Below are 18242 nucleotides of genomic sequence, written 5' to 3' on the forward strand. Positions count from 1 at the left end.
CCACACTGATCCTGCCTCCATTGCCCATTTCCTCACCATTGCAATATTCGCCGCCCAATAATAATTCATCAAACTTGCAACGCCAGCCCCACCTGCCCCCCCTCGCCCCCCCCCCCCCCCCCCCCCTTCAAAAACATCCTCCTCACCCACGGGGCCTTCCCCACCCAAACAAACCAGATGAACAGGGCCTGTTTCAGACTATGGGATCATCGATTCACCAGCCTGGCCTCTTCAGCAGCACGCATTCTGGGAATGTATCAGAGCCATGTCATGTCAACATGACAAATTAACCGAGGATTTAGAAATCAAGTAAATTTCTCCCCATCCAACTGGAGTCAGAGGAGCTGCAGACTTTTCATTTGTGACTCACACAATTGTTCTGATATGAATTCCATTGAGCACTGAAGGTGGGCCTCAGTGGAATACTTGCTGTAAAATATTAACATATGTCTCCATCCGCAGTGGAATATCTATTGAATCTATAAATGACCTCCTGGCAGAAGTGTAATCTGATCTAATTCTCAGTTCTGAATGCTGCACCTAACACTTGGAATTTGCTGGGATCTGAAATCAATGTGTGGTCAATGCTGCACTCTGCTGGGGAAATGCTGTCAATGCAGGATAACCATTGCCATTGTGTGAGGTATGTGTGAGATAAGAAAAATGAAGGAAATCGTTTTCACAGGAAAGGTGCCTTAATTTTGTTTCCATTTAACATATTAGCCCGGTGATTAAACATTTGGAATTAAAAGTTTACAAAGGTAGTTTCCTACATTTTACACACATTTTTATTTCTATGTAGGAAAGGTGTGTGTGAGGGGTGAGCTGATTTATGCATGTTTTAAATAAGTTCAGCAAGGTGTTTTGGTGCATCGAGGTGGGCCTTCAACTCAGGCTTCCCCTGCCCCCAGCAACCTCCATCCATGTTCCGGGCAGGGTCCCTCAGCTTGTCTCCCACAGAGCTCCGCCAGCCCAGAAGAAAAATCTCAACTTCCAAGCCATTTTTCCCCGGTTCGGTTTTCTGGAGGTTGGGAGATATCCCACCTGGGGATGAAAATTCAAGCCTTGTTCATCTGAAACACCAAAGTCTCCTGGTCATCATCCACCCCCATAAACTCATAACCCCACCGAACCTATACATCTTTGGACACTTGGGCCCTAGACCTCAATTTAAATCACTCCCGTCTCCTCTCAAACCTTCTGAGAGCTAATCTGGGTCATGAGACACGTCTCCTGTTCTCTCAACATTATTCTCACTAAACTGTTAAACACAGAATTTCCCTTCGAGACCCAGGTTAGCTATTATTATTAACAGTTCCTTTTCTTTAGCTGTTCTCTCTCTTTTATAAGGTCACGAAGGAGCCCACACAGAGTAGTTCAAAGAAACTTAGTTTATTTACGAGACTTCCAATGGCAGCCATTGTGTGAATGGTCGCACACAGGGGCAGTTCCTGCTTGAAGATTTAGAAAAGAGTCCTTTTTATTGGAAGTTGAGTGCAGCTTCAATGGGAAAGTGTAACTGAAGGACGGAGGAAAGGTTCCCCCCGAGAGTGGCATGTCTGTTGTTTACCAAACCTGGCAGAAGAAGGTGAAAGACCTGGCCAAGGAGTTGGAAGAGATCTGTGCTGCAGCAACTAGTGGAAAGATGGCGGAGGGGGAAGGGTCAGTGCAAGTAATAAAGACCCAGATGGAACAGTTGATGGCCTTCATCAAGGAAGAGTTCCACCAGCAGAGGAAGGAGATGCAGGAGGATCGTTCGAAGGCCATTAAGGGGCTGCAGCACCCCTGAAGAGCTCAATGGAGAGGGTGGAGAAATACTTGAAGGTACAGGGGTCGCAGGTCTGAGAGATTGAGAGGGTGATGTGGGACCACAGCGATTGGGCAGTGGCATTGGAGGTGGAGGTGGAGCTTTGTGGAGACCTTTGTAATATGTTGAGAGCAAAGATGGAGGAGCAGGAACATAGATCAAGAAGGCAAAATCTGTGGATAATGTGCCTATCTGAAGGAGTGGAAGGTGTGAGTGCCATGAGGTACGTTTCGAGGATGTTGGCGGGGCTGGTGGCGGAGGGGGTGTTCCACAAGGCACCTGAGGTGGACAGAGTGCACAGGTCTCTGAGGCAGAGGCCTAGAGATGGGGAGCTGCCGCGGGCGGTGATCGTGAGGCTCCATAAGTTTGTGGAGAAGGAGAAGATTCTGCAGTGGGCCAGGGAGAAGTGTGGCGCCTCTATCAATTTCTTAGGGTTCCCTTCGGCGTCACTAACGGGGTCTTGGTATTCCAAAGAGAAATAGACCGAATGGTTGACCGGTACGGACTGTGGGCCACGTTTCCGTACTTAGATAATGTCACTATCTGCGGCCATGACCAGCAGGACCACGACGCCAACCTTGCCAAATTTCTCCACACCGCATCTCTCCTCAACCTCACTTACAACAAGAAGTGCGTGTTCAGGACTAACCGCTTGGCCATCCTCGGCTACGTAGTCCAAAACAGACTCCTGGGGCCCGATCCCGACCGCATGCGCCCCCTCATGGAGCTCCCCCTTCCCCACTGCCCCAAGGCCCTCAAACGCTGCCCGGGTTCTTCTCCTGCTATGCCCTGTGGGTCCCACAATACGCGGACAAGGCCCGCCCACTGATACAGTCGACTCAATTTCCCCTCACGGCCGAGGCACAACAGGCCTTCGCCCGTATTAGATCAGACATAGCCAAGGCCAGGATGCATGCAGTAGACGAGACACTGCCCGTTCAAGTAGAGAGCGACGCTTCAGATAGAATAGAATAGAATAGAATAGAACAGTACAGCACAGAACAGGCCCTTCAGCCCTCGATGTTGTGCCGAGCCATGATCACCTACTCAAACCCACGTATCCACCCTATACCCCCAACAACCCCCCCCTTAACCTTACTTTTTTGGACACTACGGGCAATTTAGCATGGCCAATCCACCTAACCCGCACATCTTTGGACTGTGGGAGGAAACCGGAGCACCCGGAGGAAACCCACGCACACACGGGGAGGACGTGCAGACTCCGCACAGACAGTGACCCAGCCGGGAATCGAACCTGGGACCCTGGAGCTGTGAAGCATTTATGCTAACCACCATGCTACCGTGCTGCCCCACGGGCTTTAGATGTCGCCCTTGCTGCCACTCTAAACCAGGCAGGCAGACGCGTGGCATTCTTTTCCCGCACCGTCCATGCCTCCGAAATTTGACATTCGTCCATTGAAAAGGAGGCCCAGGCGATCGTTGAAGCGGTGCGGCACTGGAGGCATTACCTGGCCGGCAGGAGATTCACTCTCCTCACTGACCAACGGTCGGTAGCTTTCATGTTCAACAACACGCAGCGGGGCAAGATCAAAAATGATAAGATCTTGAGGTGGAGAATCGAGCTCTCCGCCTATAATTACGAGATCTTGTATCGCCCCGGCAAACTCAACAAGCCCCCAGATGCCCTCTCCCGAGGTACATGTGCCAGCGCACAAGTAGACCAGCTCCGTGCCTTGCACGACAGCCTTTGCCAACCGGGGGTCACTCGGTTGTACCTGATCAAAGCCCGCAATCTGCCCTACTCCGTCGAGGAAGTACGGACAGTCACCAGAGACTGCCAGGTCTGTGCCGAGTGCAAGCCGCACTTCCAGCGGCCAGACTGCGTGCGCCTGGTGAAAGCGTCCCGCCCCTTTGAACGCCTCAGTGTGGATTTCAAAGGGCCCCTCCCCTCCACCAACCGCAACACATATATCCTTAGTGTGGTCGATGAATTTTCTGGGTTCCCCTTTGCCATCCCATGCCCGGATATGACGTCTGCCACCGTCATCAAGGCCCTCGATTCCATATTCGCCCTGTTCGGTTTCCCCAACTACATCCACAGTGACAGGGGATCCTCATTCATGAGCGATGAGCTGCGTCAGTTCCTGCTCAGCAGGGGTATCGCCTCCAGCAGGACGACCAGCTATAACCCCTGGGGAAACGGGCAGGCAGAGAGGGAGAACGGGACGGTATGGAGGACCGTCCAGCTGGCCCTACGGTCCAGAAACCTCCCAGCTGCTTGCTGGCAGCAGGTCCTCCCGGATGCACTGCACTCCATCCGGTCTCTACTGTGCACTGCCACAAATAACACACCCCATGAACGTGTTTTTACCTTCTCTAGGAAGTCCACATCCAGGGTGTCGCTCCCGCCTTGGCTCGCAGCTCCAGGGCCAGTTCTACTGCGTAGGCATGTCCGACTCCACAAGGCGGACCTTTTGGTGGACAGGGTATGCCTGCTCCACGCAAACCCCTAGTATGCCTACGTGGAGTTCCCCGACGGCCGCCAGGATACGGTCTCGCTCAGGGCCCTGGCTCCCTCGGGTGCCACTCCCACTCCCACACACTTCCCCACCCACGCGCCACCCGCGCTCCCAGCACCTGCCCCACCAGGTCCATCCCTTCTCCCCCTGCCCACGCTACAGGACGAGGAAGATTTTGGCACGCTCCTGGAGTCATCCAGCTACTGGCCAGCACCAACACTGCCAGCACTGGCGCTGTCGACGCTGACACCGCCTGTACAGACGTCGCCACCACTGTTGTGTCGCTCCCAGCGAACCATCAGACCACCGGACAGACTTAACCTTTGCCGGGCACCTGGTTACAAGATGGACACATATTTTCTTTCCTCCCCTCTGCAAATAATTCACAAATTCTGTATATAGTTCCACGCCACCCCCGTCGGACTCATTTTTAACAGGGGGTGAATGTGGTGATCCACTGAGTAATTGTGTGTGTGCCTGTATTAGGGGATGTACAGCAGTACCTGTACTACAGGTTCGCCAGGAGACCCCTGCCGGCTAGCTCCGCCCACAAGGAGCCATATAAATATGTATGAGTTCTCCTGAGCAACCATTCTACCAGCTGCAGTCAGAGGATAAACATCTAACTGTAATAAAGCCTCTCTTGTACCCATTTGAGTCTTTAGTACGCAAAATGGCGTGCGTGGTACAACAAATCCAAGGGGGTGCTATATCACCAGTAGATCAGTGCTCTACCTGGGGAAGCTTTGAGTTACTTTGGAAGGCCAGGAATTCAAAATCGCGGGGGTTGGCAATTTTGATGAGTAAGAAAACGGGGTTTGTGAGCGCAAAGGAAGTGAGGGGCCCGGGTGGGGGATATGTGAATGTGAGTCTGGGTATTAGAAGGGACGCCGGTGGGGCAGGCCCGAAGCCAGGGCACGATGTAGGTGAGATGTTCCACATCGGGTGGCTCCCGCCTAGAATGTTTTAAGAAGTCTGAAGTCCGGTCCTAGGGGAATTCTTGAGGAATGCAAAAAAGAAGAAAAGAAGTTTTAAAGAAAGTTTGTGAAAAAAAACATTTTTTTTCTTCTTTTTCTTGAAGGAAGATTGTTTTTTTGCTTTTTTTTAAAAAGATTGAAGAAGGAAAGAAGGAGGAAAAGAAGGAAAAATAATAAGTCGGTAAAGGATGCGAAAAGCAGCGTCAAAGAAGGGAGGAAGCGCGGGCTCGCCGTTGAAAGAGAGGACCAGCAAAAGCACTGACAAGATGGCGGATGCCGGACCGCATGGTGGGGCCGCACTGAGGTGATGGCTGTGGAGTTGGAAAAGCAGTTTGCGAGGCACATGGAGGTTTTGAGGAAGGAGCTGGCGGTCGCATTGAAGTAATTGGTGGAGGAGGCAATCGCCCCGGTGAGGGTAGTTGTGGCAAAAACATTGGCCGAGGTGAGAGAGCAGGGTGAGAAGATGAAGGAAGTGGAGGAGGCCGTGTCACGGCACAGCGACCAGCTCACCTCGATGGGGGACAGGCTGCGGAGGGTGGTGGAGGCCAACAGAGGACTCCGAGCAAAGCTCAAGGGCTTGGAGAACCGCTCGAGGTGGCACAATCTGAGAATTGTGGACTATGCCCGAAGAGACAGAGGGCCCAAGGCCAACACAAGACTTTGCTAAGAGGTTGGTGGAGTTGATGGGGGAGGATGAGAACCCCTCCCGGTACGCGCTGGACCGAGCTCATCGGTCATTAAGGCCAAAGCCCAAAGTGAATGAACCGCCAAGAGCAGTAATTATCTGCTTCCATAAGTGCTGGATGAAGGAGAAGGTGTTAAACTGGGCAAAGCAGAAGCGCGAGGTGCAGTGGGATGGTGCTAGTGTTCAAATTTACCAGGACTTGACGGTGGAGTTGGCAAAAAGACGAGCGGCGTTCGGGCGAGTGAAGGCAGCATTGTACAACAAGGGGGTGCGATTTGGTATAGTGCGCCCGGCGAAGCTGAGGGTGACATATAACGGCAAAGGCTTTTATTACGAAACAGTGAAGGTGGCTGAGACGTTCATGAGAGCAGAAGGCTTGGGACAGACATGAGGAGCAGAACTGGAAGAGAGACTGTGGACTGTGAATGGGGAGCTGGAAAATGTATAAATGCTACAACTTTCTTTTTACTGATGTGTATTGTAATTTACTTCTCTTCACATTGTTACAGAGTTATTGGTTGTGATAAGTTAGTGGTTATTGGTGGTTCTGTGTTATTGATAGTTATTGGTTATTGGTGGTTCTGTGTTGCGACAGTTATTTCTTATTTTAGTGAATTGTATGGGTTGGGTTGCTGTTTTTGTTTTTTTCTCTGGAACTGGGTGGGAGGGGACGGTATACCTTTAGGGGGGGGGGGGGGAGCCACTCGCGCCAGCTAACTAAAGTCGGCTGGTGAACGGAGGTGAGGTGAGAGGAGGGCTGCGGACATTGGAGCCTGGATAGCAGGTTTCGATGGGCCTATGAGGCGAGCAAGAGGTGGGCGGGAGAGATAGATGCTGGGAGATGTTTTTTTGAGAGGAAATGTAGGGGGGGTTTTGGATTTTGGGAGGGGGAAAGGGGTTTAATGTTAATAATGGTTAGGGGCGGGTCAGGTTCATGGGGCAGGGCCCGGTGGTATGATGATGGTGGATAAGAAGGGAGGGGGTGAGAGACCCCCCCCCCAGTTAAGATAGTCAAGTGGAATGTGAGGGGGTTGGGAGGTCCAGTCAAGAGGTCAAGGGTGCTTGTGCATCTTAAAAGTCTGAAAGCCGATGTGGCAATGCTGTAGTACTCACTTGAGGGTGAAAGGCCAGGTGAGACTTAAAAGGGGCTGGGTTAGTCAGGTGTTTCACTCTGGATTTGATGGAAGGGCTCGAGGGGTAGCGTTGTTGGTCAGCAAAAGGGTACGCTTCCAGATGGAGAAGGTGGTGGCAGATTAGGGGGGTAGATATGTGATTGTGACAGGGGCGCTGGAGGGGAGGTTAGTGGCGTTGTTACGTGTATATGGTCCCAATTGGGACGATGTGGGATTTAATAAGAAGGTGTTTGGGGCCATTCCCGACTTGGACACACACAAACTGATAGTGAAGGGACTGGAACATGGTGCAGGAGCCACGGTTGGAAAGATCACAGCCGCGCTCGCTGGTCCCATCAGGGGGAGCGAAGGCGTTGGCTAAGCTAATGGTGGAAATGGGAGGAGTGGACCCTTGGAGGTTTCTGCACCCAAGGGAACGGGAGTACTCGCTTTTCTCAGCAGTCCATAAGGTATACTCGCGGATCGACTTCTTTGTGGTGGGGAAGGCTTTGCTAGCTGGCGTTAAGAGGTGGGAATACTCAGCAATTGTAGTATCAGATCATGCTCCACATTGGGTGGATATGGTGCTGGAGAAGGAGGAAGCGCAGAGGCCGGGGTGGAAATTAGATGTGGGACTTTTGGGGGACCGAGGGTTCTGTGACAAAATTGAAAAGGTAATTGAGGAATATGTGGGTTTCAACTGTACAGGTGAGGTGTTGAAGGCAGTTGTCTAGGAGGCTCTAAAGGTGGTGGTGAGGGGTGAGGTGATCTTGTTTAAGGCCAGGGTGGTTGAAGAGGAGAGGTTGGAGGGGCAGAGGGTAATAGATGAGATGTTGGAGGTAGATAGGAGTTCAGAAGATGGGGACCCACCGAAGTTGGAAAAGAGGAAGGAACTACAGGCGAGCTTTGACCGACTATCAACGAGGAAGGTGATGCGCCAACTGAGGCGAGCAAGGGTTGCAGTTTACGAGCATGGAGATAAGGAGTATGTTAGCAGGTCAGCTCCGGAAGGAGGCAGCGGTAAGGGAAATTGTTCAGGTGTGGGATAAGGCAAGGAAGTTGGTGGTGGCTCCGGATCTGATTAACAAGGGGCGGAATTCTCCGACCCCCCGCAGGGTCGGGAATCGCCCGGGGCCGGCGTAAATCCGCCCCCGCCGTGGCCGGAATTCTCCGCCACCCGGGAATCGGCGGGAGCGGGAATCACGCCCCGCCGATCGGCGTGCCCCCCGCGGCGATTCTCCGGCCCGCGATGGGCCGAAGTCCCGCCGCTGACAGGCCAATCCCACCGACGTGGTTTAAACCACCTCTGGTACCGGTGGCATTGGCGGCGCGGGCAGGCTCCGGGGTCCTGGGGGGGCGCGGGGCAATCGGACCCCGGGGGGTGTCCCCACTGTGGGCTGGCCCGTGATCGGGGCCCACCGATTGGCGGGCGGGCCTGTGCCGTGTGGGCACTCTTTTTCTTCGGCAACCACCACGGCCTCCACCATGGCGGAGGCGGAAGAGACCCCCCCTACCGCGCATGCGCCGGTGGTGACGTCAGCAGCCGCTGACGCACCGGCGCATGCGCGGACCGGCGAAGGCCTTTTGGCCAGCCCCAATGCTGGGCGGCGTAGCGCCAAAGGCCGTTGGCGCTGGTTTTCGCGCCATCGGCGGAGCAGAAACCACTCCAGCGTGGGCCTAGCACCTAAAGGTGCGGAGAATTCCGCACCTTTGGGAAGGCCCGACACCGGAGTGGTTGGCGCCACTCCGCTACGCCGGGACCCCCCCGCCCCGCCGGGTAGGGGAGAATCCCAGCCAAGATCTTTGAGGAGTTTTATGAGACGTTGTACAGGTCAGAGCCACATCGGGGAGACCGGGAGGTGCAGGAATTTCTAGATGGGCTGGAGTACCTGAGGTTAGGGGAGCGGGGCAGGGCTACATTGGAAAAGGCAATAGTGGAGCAGGAGATAAGCGATGCGATTGGAAGGATGCAGTCGGGGAGGGTGGCAGGGCCGGGTGGGTTTCTACTGGAATATTATAAGAAATTCAAAGATAAGCTGGCACCCCTGATGGTGGAGATGTTTGAAGAGGTGATAGGGAAGGGGTGTTGCCACAAACTTTGGGGCAGGCATCGATTTCCCTGTTGCTAAAAAAAGATAAGGCCCCGACGAGTGTGGGTCGTATAGGCCCATCTCACTTTTGAATGTGGACACAAAAGTATTGGCAAAGGTACTGGCGGGTAGGCTGGAGCAGTGCCTTCCGAAGGTGATAGGTGAAGATCAGACGGGGTTCGTGAGAGGGAGGCAGCTCTTTTCAAACATTAGAAGGGTATCGAACGGGGTTATGGCACCAGCAGAGGGGAAGGAAACAGAGGTGGTTGTGGCATTGGACGCTGAGAAGGCGTTTGACCGGGTAGAATTGGGGTACCTGATGGCAGTTCTGGAGCGGTTTGGGATTGGACCAAGATTTGTGAACTGATGTAGAAACCGACTATTTTCTAATACTCCTGGCAGGTAAAAGATAGCTATTTAGCGTAAATATTAAGCCCCAGTCTTTAAATATCCATTTTACATTCACTCATAACCTCAGGCCATCTCAAAACATACAGAGACACAAAACAGCATGAAACAGCATAATTCCATTAGAGATTAAAATAACACTTTTTATTGGGCAAAGATGAGAAAACCATTGTTCTAATAAATACATTTGCAAGACAGTTTGACACTATACTTGTGCTGTACCATTTGTCAGATCAAGGACATAACAACATCATAGCAACGGCATACTAATATGAAAGCACCATTGTTCACAATACAGATAACAGCTAAGTCAGCAGAAGACCAGTTTAAGCTAGTCGCAATAACAGCACAGAATCATATTCCATAACATACACAAGTATTCAAATATGAAACATTTAAAACTAATGTTACACATTGAAGGTTGACAGCTAACCGTCAAGTCAAAGTCATTTGATTCTAACACAAACCAATTAGGATGACTTAGAGGTGTAGATAGATGGCTAAAGACTGATATGATTTCACAGTGAGGGTCCATACCGTCATCTTTATTCCGGAATCATCCTATACTGTGATCTAAACTATTCGCTGTATCTATTTTTCATACTTTCGCTTTTACACTCTAACTCTTGAAGTAAATGCAAGCTGTTTTGCCGTAAGCAAGAAACCATTTCTGTATTATTTTAAAAGTTAAATTGTGTACAAGTTGCTTCTCTGTAAGTCCTTTTTGCTAGCCGGACTTATTAGAGAATACGATTTAAATGACTCTCAATTGTAATCAAATAGAGGCAATAAACAATTCTTATTTTCACTCTAGAAGTTTTAACTCAAATGTCTACTGAGTTTTAGTGTCGCAAGTGCCACTAGATCCACATGGTAGATCTCCACAACTGGGTAAGACTACTATATAATGAGTCAAGGGTGAGTGTCCGCACAAACAACATCAGCTCGAGATACTTTTCTCTCCACCGTGGGACGAGGCAGGGATATATTATGCCTCCCCTGCTGTTTGCACTCGCGATTGAGCCATTGGCCATCACATTCAGAGGTTCGGGAGCATGGAAAGGAATAGTGCGGGAGGGGTGGGTGGGGGGGGGATAGAGCATAGGGTGTCCTTATATGCCGATGCCTCGCTGTTATACGTGTCGGAACCAAGTGTGTCGATAGGGGGAGTATTGGAGCTGCTTCGGGTGTTTGGGTCTTTCTTGAGGTACAAACTAGATCGAGACAAGAGTGAGTATTTTGTGGTGTCTCGGCCAGGGGTGGGGTCAGGGCTGCCATTCCGTAGGGCAGGGACTCACTTTAGGTATCTGGGGGTGCAGGTTGCCCGGGAGTCGGGGGGGGGGGGTCTCCGCAGGTACAACATAGTTTGGTGGGGAGAGTGAAAGCTGATCTGGCAAGGTGGGATGGTCTCCCTCTGTCACTGGCGGGTCGGGTACAGGCGGTTAAAATGAACGTGTTGCCACGATTTCTGTTTATTTTCCAATGCCTGCCGATTTTCCTGCCAAAGGCTTTTTTTCAGAGACATTGAGGGACTGATTATTTTGTTCATATGGGGAGGGAAGATGGCCAGAATTAGAAAGGTGCTGCTACAGAGGGGAAGGTAGGCAGGGGGTTTGGGTCTCCCGAACCTGATAAGAACATAAGAACATAAGAACTAGGAGCAGGAGTAGGCCATCTGGCCCCTCAAGCCTGCTCCGCCATTCAATGAGATCATGGCTGATCTTTTGTGGACTCAGCTCCACTTTCCGGCCCGAACACCATAACCCTTAATCCCTTTATTCTCAAAACACGATCAATCTTTATCTTAAAGACATTGAATGAAGGAGCCTCAACTGCTTCACTGGGCAAGGAATTCCAGAGATTCACAACCCTTTGGGTGAAGACGTTCCTCCTAAACTCAGTCCTAAATCTACTTCCCCTTATTTTGAGGCTATGCCCCCTAGTTCTGCTTTCACCTGCCAGTGGAAACAACCTGCCCGCATCTATCCTATCTATTCCCTTCATAATTTTAAATGTTTCTGTAAGATCCCCCCTCATCCTTCTAAATTCCAACGAGTACAGTCCCAGTCTACATCTCCTCATAATCCAACCCCCTCAACTCTGGGATTAACCTAGTGAATCTCCTCTGCACACCCTCCAGTGCCAGTACATCCTTTCTCAAGTAATGAGACCAAAACTAAACACAATACTCCAGGTGTGGCCTCACTAACACCTTATACAATTGCAACCTCCCTAGTCTTAAACTCCATCCCTCTGGCAATGAAGGACAAAATTCCATTCGCCTTCTTCATCACCTGTTGCATCTGTAAACCAACTTTTGGCGACTCATGCACTAGCACACCCAAGTCTCTCTGCACAGCAGCATGCTTTAATATTTTATCATTTAAATAATAATCTCATTTGCTGTTATTCCTACCAAAATGGATAACCTCACATTTGTCAACATTGTATTCCATCTGCCAGACCCTAGCCCAATCACTTAACCTATCCAAATCCCTCTGCAGACTTCTGGTATCCTCTGCACTTTTCGCTTCACCACTCATCTTAGTGTCATCTGCAAACTTGGACACATTGCCCTTGGTCCCCAACTCCAAATCATCTATATAAATTGTGAACAATTGTAGGCCCAACACGGATCCCTGAGGGACACCACTAGCTACTGATTGCCAACCAGAGAAACACCCATTCATCCCCACTCTTTGCTTTCTATTAATTAAATAATCCTCTATCCATGCTACTACTTTACCCTTAATGCCGTGCATCTTTATCTTATGCAGCAACCTTTTGGGCGGAATTCTCCGCTCCTCACGCCGGGTGGGAGAATCGCGGGAGGTCTGCTCTTGCACCTCCCGCGATTCTCCCACCCCCCCCAAAATGGCTTTTCATGGTGGCCCGCGATTCTCCGACCCCCCCAAAATGGCTTTCCATGGTGGCCCGCGATTCTCCGACCCCCCCAAAATGGCTTTTCATGGCGGCCCGCGATTCTCCGACCCGGATGGGCCGAGCGGCCTGCCGTTCGCGACCGTTTCACGACGGTGGCAACCACACCTGGTCGCTGCCGTCGTGACCACGGCGTGAGATGCCCGTTTGGGGCTTGTGGGGGGCCTAGAGGGGCCTGAGCACCACGACCATGCTCGGGAGGGGACAGGCCCACGATCAGTGCCCACCGATCGTCGGGCCGCCGAATCAATGGGACACACTCTTTCCCCTCCGCCGCCCCGCAAGATCAAGCCGCCACGTCTTGCGGGGTGGCGGAGGGGAAGATGGCAACCACGCATGCGTGGGTTGGAGCCGGCCAACCTGTGCATGCACGGCTGACGTCATTAGGCGCGTCGGCCGCGTCATTCTCGGCGCGCCGGGCCTTGATGCCAGCGACATGGCCCCGCGGCCAAGTTTCCCGGCATGGCCCTTCTAGCCCCCCGGCAGGGGGAGAATGGGGGGCCAGGAGAGGCCTCCGACGCTGCCGTGAATCTCTCCGGGTTTCACGACGGTGTCGGGCCTTTGGGAGAATTCCGCCCTTTGTGTGGCACCGTGTCAAAGGCTTTCTGGAAATCCAGATATACCACATCCAATGGCTCCCCGTTATCTACTGCACTGGTAATGTCCTCAGAAAATTCCACTAAATTAGTTAGGCATGACCTGCCGTTTATGAACCCATGCTGCGTCTGCCCAATGGGACAATTTCTATCCAGATGCCTCTCAATTTCTTCCTTGATGATAGATTCCAGCATCTTCCCTACTACCGAAGTTAGGCTCACTGGCCTATAATTACCCGCTTTCTGCCTGCCTCCTTTTTTAAACAGTGGCGTCACGTTTGCTAATTTCCAGTCCACCGGGACCACCCCAGAGTCTAGTGAATTTTGGTAAATTATCACTAGTGCATTTGCAATTTCCCTAGCCATCTCTTTTAGCACTCTGGGATGCATTCCATCAGGGCCAGGAGACTTGTCTACCTTTAGCCCCATTAGCTTGCCCATCACTATTTCCTTAGTTATAACAATCATCTCAAGGTCCTCACCTTTCATAGCCTCATTTCTGTCAGTCACTGGCATGTTATTTGTGTCTTCCGCTATGAAGACTGACCCAAAAAACCTGTTCAGTTCCTCAGCCATTTCCTCATCTCCCATTATTAAAACTCCCTTCTCATCCTCTAAAGGACCAATATTTATCTTAGCCACTCTTTTTATTTTTATATATTTGTAGAAACTTTTACTCTCTGTTTTTATATTCTGAGCAAGTTTACTCTCATAACCTACTTACTCTTCTTTATAGCTTTTTTAGTAGCTTTCTGTTGCCCCCTAAATATTTCCCAGTCCTCTAGTCTCCCACCAATCTTTGCCACTTTATATGCTTTTCCTTCAATTTGATACTCTCCCTTATTTCCTTAGATATCCACGGTCGATTTTCCCTTTTCTACCGTCCTTCCTTTTTGTTGGTATAAACCTTTGCTGAGCACTGTGAAAAATCGCTTGGAAGGTTCTCCACTGTTCCACCATGAAGTCTTTGCTCCCAGTCTACCTTAGCTAGTTCTTCTCTCATTCCATTGTAATCTCCTTTGTTTAAGCACAAAACACTAGTATTTGATTTTACCTTCTCACCCTCCATCTGTATTTTAAATTCCACCATACTGTGATTGCTCCTTCCGAGAGGATCCCTAACTATGAGATGATGAATCAATCCTGTATCATTACACAGGACAAGATCTAGGACCGCTTGTTCCCTCGTAGGTTCCAGTACATACTGTTCTAGGAAACTATCACAGATACATTCTATAAACTCCTCCTCAAGGCTGCCTTGACTGACCTGGTTAAACCAATCGACATGTAGATTAAAATCCCCCATGATAACTGCTGTACCATTTCTACATGCATCAGTTATTTCTTTGTTTATTGCCTGCCCCACCATAATGTTACTATTTGGTGGCCTATAGACTACTCCTATCAGTGACTTTTTTGCCTTACTATTCCTGATTTCCACCCAAATTGATTCAACCTTATCCTCAATAGCACCAATGTCATCCCTTACTATTGCCCGGATGTCATCCTTAAATAACAGAGCTACACCACCTCCCTTACCATCCACTCTGTCCTTCCAAATTGTTTGATACCCTCGGATATTTAACTCCCAGTCGTGACCATCCTTTAACCATGTTTCAGTAATGGCAACTAAATCATAGTCATTCACGATGATTTGCGCCATCAACTCATTTACTTTATTCCGAACACTACGAGCATTCAGGTAAAGTACACTTATGTTGGCTTTTTTACCTCTGTTTTGAATATTAACATCTCAATCAGTAACCTCTCCTAAGTTATATTTCCTCTTAACTTTTCTCCTAATTTTCCTTGACGTTGAACCCAAATCTTCATGTAACAACCTGCCGCGTCGCTTACCATTTATGTTTTTACTTCCAGTTTTATTCCTTTTGGTATTACTGGGCCTATTCACTGAGTTCCCCTCAGTCACTGTACCTTGTACTGTCGCCCTTTTTGATTTTTGACTATGGCTTCCCTGCCTTACACTTTCTCCCTTACTGTCTTTTGCTTCTGTCCCTGTTTTACTACCTTCCAACTTCCTGCATCGGTTCCCATACCCCTGCCACATTAGTTTAAACCTTCCCCAACAGCTCTGGCAAACACCCCCCCTAGGACATTGGTTCCAGTCCTGCCCAGGTGCAGACCATTCGGTTTGTACTGGTTCCACCTACCCCAGAACCGGTTCTAATGCCCCAGGAATTTGAATCCCTCCCTCTTGCACCATCTCTCGAGCCATGCATTCATCCTATCTATCCTGACATTCCTACTCTGACTAGCTCGTGGCACTAGTAGAAATCCTGAGATTACTACCTTTGAGGTCCTACTATTTCGTTTAATTCCTAACTCCCTGAATTTAGCTTGTAGGACCTCATCCCATTTTTTTACCTATATCGTTGGTGCCTATGTGCACCACGACAGTTGGCTGTTCATCCTTGACATCCTTGACCCTTGCACCAGGGAGGCAACATACCATCCTGGGATGTATTACTACTGGGCGGCGAATGTGGAGAAGGTGCGGAGCTGGGTCAGAGGGGTTGATTTCCAGTGGGTCAGAATGGAGGAGAGTTTGTGTAGGGGGTCGGGATTGAAAGCACTAGCAACAGTGCCGCTCCTGATAGCTCCGGGGAAATACTGAGGGAGTCCGGTAATAATAGCTTCATTGAGAATTTGGAGGCAGTTTTGCCAACACTTCGGGTTGGGGGCAGGGTCAAGGGAAATGCCGATTCGGGGGAACCACAGATTTGAGCCAGGGAGGTGGGGTGGAAATTTTCAGAAATGGGAGGAAATGGGGATTAAGACACTAATAGATTTGTTTCTTAGGGGTCGGTTTGCAGGGCTGAAGGAGCTGGAAGCGAAGTATGGGCTGGAGCAGGGAGAAGTGTTTAGATATATGCAGGTTCTAGATATGCCAGAAAGAAGATACAGAGCTTGTGTATACAGGGGAGGTGCTGACGACAGGGGGACTGGAGAAGGGGGTAGTATAATCGGTTTCTGGGGCTATTTTGGAGGAGGAGAAGGCACCACTGGAAGGGATCAAAGCAAAGTGGGAGGAAGAGTTATGGGAAGATATGGAGGAGGGGTTCTGGTGTGAGCTGTACCGGACAGTGAACGCCTCCACCTCGTGCACGAAGTAGGGGTTGATACAGCTGAAGGTGCTACACAGAGCACACCTCACGAGGGCGAGGAAGAGCCGATTTTTTGTAGGAGTAGAGGGTGGGGGGGGGGGGGGGGGGGGGGGGGCTAATCACCTTCATATGTTTTGGTCCTGTCCAAAGCTGGAGGATTACTGGAAGGAGGTTTTTAGGGTAATTTGTGGTGCACGTGAATCTGGGCCCAGGCTCCCGGGAGGCCATATTCGGGGTGTCGGACCAGTCAGGGTTGGAAACGGGTGCGGAGGCAGATGTTGTAGCCTTCACCTCGTTGATCGCCCAAAGGCGGATCCTGCTGGGATGGAGAGTAGCCTCTCCACCCTGAAAATGAAATGAAAATCGCTTATTGTCACGAGTAGGCTTCAATGAAGTTACTGTGAAAAGCCCCTAGTCGCCACATTCCGGCGCCTGTCCGGGGAGGCTGGTACGGGAATTGAACCGTGCTGCTGGCCTGCTTGGTCTGCTTTAAAAGCCAACGATTTAGCTGAGTGAGCTAAACCAGACCCTGTGCCCTGGCGTGGTGAGGGGACCTGTTGAAATTCTTGACTCTTGAGAAGGTTAAGTTTGAACTGAGGGGAAGGATGGAGGGATTCTACAATTCAGGGGCATTATTCATTATGCACTTTCAAGAACTGGATAACATTGAACATTAGTTGGGGGGGGGGGTGGGTGGGAGGAGTGGGGGGAGTGGGGCTGGGAGGTTTGGGGGGAGGGGGACTGTGTGTGTTAATGGTGACTATGGGTGATTCCTGATTCCTTTTTGTCATTTGTTTATGTGAACATCCGGGCTGATGTTTGGGGTTTGGTGGGAGGATGGGATCGTTGTTATTGATATGGGGATTGACATATTTGTTATTGATTATTGTTTATTGTTGGTGCATGTAAATTTGGGTGAAAATGTGAAAAGGAGTAGAATAAAAATATTTTTTCAAAAAAAGGAAGGGTGTTAGTGAATTTGTATGCATCAAATTGGGATGGTGTATGGTTTATGAGGGGTTGTTGGCAGCAATCCCGGACTTGGCCACGCATCAGTTGATTATAGGAGGAGATTTTAATTGTGTGCTGGAACCGAGGGTAGATATATCGTGCCCCAGGTCAATGGGTAGATAACAAATGGCAATGGAGCTGGGTGGGTTTATGGAGAAGATGGGTTTGTTGGCCCATGGCACTTCAAGAACCCAGGGAGAATGGAGTATTCCTTTTTCTCTCAAGTCTACAGTGTATATTCCAGAATTGACCTCTTCTGTGGTGAGCCGGGAGATTTTGGTCAAGGTGGAGGGGCAGAGTATGCGGGGAGAGTAATCTCAGACCATGTGCCCCATTGGCTGGAGATTCAGTTTAGATCGGGTCGAGAGCCGAGGGGGGTGGAGTCTCGCTTCGGATTTGTTGTCAGATCGAGGGTTTTGTCTTGATTCTGATCACAGAGAACAGTGTCAATGCCCCTAACTATACTGTCTTCAATTACGACTACATTTCTCCCCCCCCCCATTTGAATGGCTCCCTGTATAACAGTGCTGTGGTCAGTTTGCTCAACCTCCCTCCAGTTCCCATTCCAGTCCACACAGGGAGCAAGAAGCTTAAACCTGTTGGACAAGGTCAAGGGCTGAGGCTCCTGCAACCATAGCTCCTGGATCCTCTACCTCACTCGCAGCAATACCATCTTTCCCTGACTACTGACTGATTTCAAGATAAATTTAAGAAAGAAAGATAGATTTCTAGACTCTCAAGGTGTCAAGGGATAATGGGGGATTGCTGGAATATGGCGTTCAGGTGGAGAATCAGCCATGATCATATTGAATGGCTCCTACTTTCTGTTTCTACATTCTGCCTCCTCCGAAACTGTGTCCATGAGCCTAGTATTTACCGTATATACTCGCGTATCATGCGATCTCGCGTATCATGTGACCCCTAAATTTTCATCCCCAAAACATGATTCTATGCTATATCTCATGTATCATGCGAGTCACTTTTTTGGAAATTAATGCCCAAACTAAAACT

At 50.2% G+C, this 18242-nt stretch overlaps 1 protein-coding gene across 1 annotated transcript in view; it reads left to right on the forward strand.

The window, feature by feature from the left end:
- Positions 1-1555: 1555 nt before the first annotated feature.
- Positions 1556-18242, forward strand: part of chid1 (chitinase domain containing 1) — a 190395-nt gene continuing 173708 nt past the window's right edge. Inside the window, exon 1 of the mRNA XM_038806039.1 lies at positions 1556-1672. Coding sequence (XP_038661967.1) covers positions 1556-1672 — 117 coding nt within the window. The remainder of the gene's footprint in view (positions 1673-18242) is intronic.

Source organism: Scyliorhinus canicula, chromosome 9 (genome assembly GCF_902713615.1).
Source record: "Scyliorhinus canicula chromosome 9, sScyCan1.1, whole genome shotgun sequence".
In the NCBI taxonomy this organism is placed as follows: Eukaryota; Metazoa; Chordata; class Chondrichthyes; order Carcharhiniformes; family Scyliorhinidae; genus Scyliorhinus; species Scyliorhinus canicula.